This window comes from Amphimedon queenslandica, unplaced genomic scaffold (genome assembly GCF_000090795.2).
Source record: "Amphimedon queenslandica unplaced genomic scaffold, v1.1 AMPQUscaffold_11730, whole genome shotgun sequence".
NCBI classification, from domain to species: Eukaryota; Metazoa; Porifera; class Demospongiae; order Haplosclerida; family Niphatidae; genus Amphimedon; species Amphimedon queenslandica.
This window is the reverse complement of record NW_003548028.1, coordinates 7526-10200: the sequence shown is the minus strand read 5'-3', so window position 1 is coordinate 10200 and position 2675 is coordinate 7526. Positions and strand designations below refer to the sequence as shown.

The 2675-nt window shown below is 33.9% G+C and overlaps 1 protein-coding gene across 1 annotated transcript in view; it reads left to right on the top strand.

Moving 5' to 3' along the window:
- The first annotated feature begins 7 nt into the window (after positions 1-7).
- The window catches only part of LOC105315125 (ankyrin repeat domain-containing protein 1-like), a 7173-nt gene continuing 4505 nt past the window's right edge, over positions 8-2675 (top strand). Inside the window, exons 1-3 of the mRNA XM_011409651.2 lie at positions 8-149; positions 1892-1957; positions 2226-2660. Coding sequence (XP_011407953.2) covers positions 119-149; positions 1892-1957; positions 2226-2660 — 532 coding nt within the window. The 5' untranslated portion in view covers positions 8-118. The remainder of the gene's footprint in view (positions 150-1891; positions 1958-2225; positions 2661-2675) is intronic.

Here is a 2675-nt window from a genome sequence, read left to right as displayed (position 1 = left end):
TTATGATTATGAGCGTTATGGTATTCCTTGTTGGAGGAGAGTGTGTGTAGCTGTTAAAGAAGGAGGAGGTGATCCAGCATTAGCTGATGAAATAGCTCGTGAACATCCTCTACCAGCTATGCCACCTGCAGGATCAACTAGTTCAAAAGGTACAGAGAAATAATAGTTGAGTGTTGATATCAATAGTATCACTGTCAGTGTCACAGTATCTATATGGGGTAAATTTGAAGCTACTTTTGGAATAAGGCATGGGCCAGATATTGGCTCATTTTAAAATTGGCCTAACTTACAAACTTGAGCTTGGAATCAGCTCAAACTTTCTACATAGCATAAGTACATGATTTACATCAATATGTATGATGTATCAATAAATGTTGTGTTGATTTCTAAGCCATTTTGGGGAAAAAAGCATGGGCTTACCCTTGGCTATGGTATACCGGTTTATATTTTGGCCTATTTTTTTAATGGTCATTATTCAAGAAAATATATACTGTCAGAATCATCTCAAAATTTCTACACAGTATGAGGATATGAGAAAAATGCAATAAAAATTTGGGATGATTTTGAAGCCATTTTGTAGATAAAACCATGGGCTATAGTACCTGGTACCGTAAATGTTCAAATAAAGGCTGGGCTTGAATAAACGCCTGGTACTAAGAATCTTCAAGTATAGATACGCATATTTTAATCAATATAAGTACCACACTCTTTAGAGTGTCCCAAATGGCCTAACTTGTTAAGCTGAGTGCCTTGAACCTGGAGGTCCGGGTTTGAATCTCAGTTTTACTTTTTCTTTTTTTATTTTACGCAATTTTTTTCTCCTGGAAAGAAATAAACGCCTGGGCTTTTATTTGAACATTTACGGTAATTTCCTTATTTTAAACTGGCCGTAATTTAAAAATTATAGCAAAAAATCAGATACCGTATAGCTTGAAATTTTCATGGGTTGATATTTTCGTGGTTTGCTCCTAGTGGGGTAATTTTTGGTTTAATTTTCGTGGTTGACAGTTTACATAGCCTGTAAGGGGATGGCACTTCAATGATTTTGTGGGTTTAAATTTCGTGGGCAGCCCATAACCACGAAAACCACAAAATTTACATTCCACAAAAATTTCAAGCTATAAGGTAGGTTGTGTTGGGTAACCAAATTATCTCCTTTTTTGGTATTAAATAAGCCAGTTATTGCTTTTCCATAAGTTGAACATGAATATCATTATCAAACAATAAATATAATTATGTACAGTTCTAGTCTCAGTAGTGAATGTCATTTGAATTTGACCCAATATTACAGGCCTGTAGCAAGCACCTCAAAAGTGGTCAGGCCTAGATGTGGGTGTGTCAAGGTGTTGGTGTGGCAACAAAAAAAAACAACTTATTATAGGCATTTGTTGATATTCCTACTTCACAGTTGGTATGGAGCTGGTGGAAGAATCATCTGAGATTGAAAAGCAGCAGCTCTAGTACAAGAATTAGTCATTTTAAGTTGTTATTTGCCTCCAATTTAGTGGTTATTCATTTAATTACAATAGCAATATTTTATAAAAATAAAAAAATTCTTAAAAATAAAAAACAACACCCATTAATCAAGCCCTGCCTCCTTGCCACACCCTTTTTCGGGCTAAAAAGTGGTATGGCTCTAGCTGTACCAGCCGTACCGCTTGCTATGGCCCTGTATTAATGTTGATTGATGTTTACCAATAATACACTAGTCTGATGTTACATCAACACTCCATGAAAATGGTCATGAAAAAGCAAAATTAATTTATTTGTAAACTTAATAAATTTTAATTATTTGTTAAAAAAAACAAATTTCACAAATGTATATGTTATGATGACATGCACAGTCATTTGAAAATGATTTCATTTCAATACATTTTTTTATCTTTTAAAGAAAAAAGTGTCACTCCTGTAACGGATGAGGTAGCTATGTCACCAGCAAGCACTAACAGAGCAACAGGTGATTTATTATTCACTATTTCATCAAGTCATAATAAAAGAACAAAGTGCAGCCTAGTATTTTCTATCAGTATCTACCTATCATGCAATATTTAGAGGATAAAGTGATTCTTAGTTACCCTTTTTGTCACTCATGCATGCAGTGATGCTGTATGTATGCACATACAAAGATATGGCTATAGCTATTATACACAGATTACACACGCTTATACTTATGCATTAAAACACTATGAACTTTAGGCTAATAAATAGATCATTTGTACTTTTAGGCACTAATGGTCTTTCTTGGAAAAATTTTGACTTAGCAAGCAAACTGCATGATCTACAAGAAGAATTTGATGAGGCAGTTAGAATAACAAAGAATTCCTTTGAATCAAGTGATCTACCAGAAATCATTGACTACCTCATTACACACGCAATGTCATTACTTGGTCCTAACAAGAAACAACAAACAGCAGCTCAAGAAATTGTTTACTCAGTTAAAAACGACTTTGAACATATTGAAACCATATCAGATTTATTTACCATATTGCAGCACAAATACATGTCATGGTTCAACTATAAACTAATGATAAAACTTGTTGGAGTATTTCTAGCCAAAAATCGTTTGTTAAAAAGAACTTGGTCAGCATATGAAAAGAAGTTAAAGGATTATTTTATAAACAGTGGTGGACTATTGAAAGATGCTGATGCCGTAGAGTTTGGTATAAAAGGTGTTC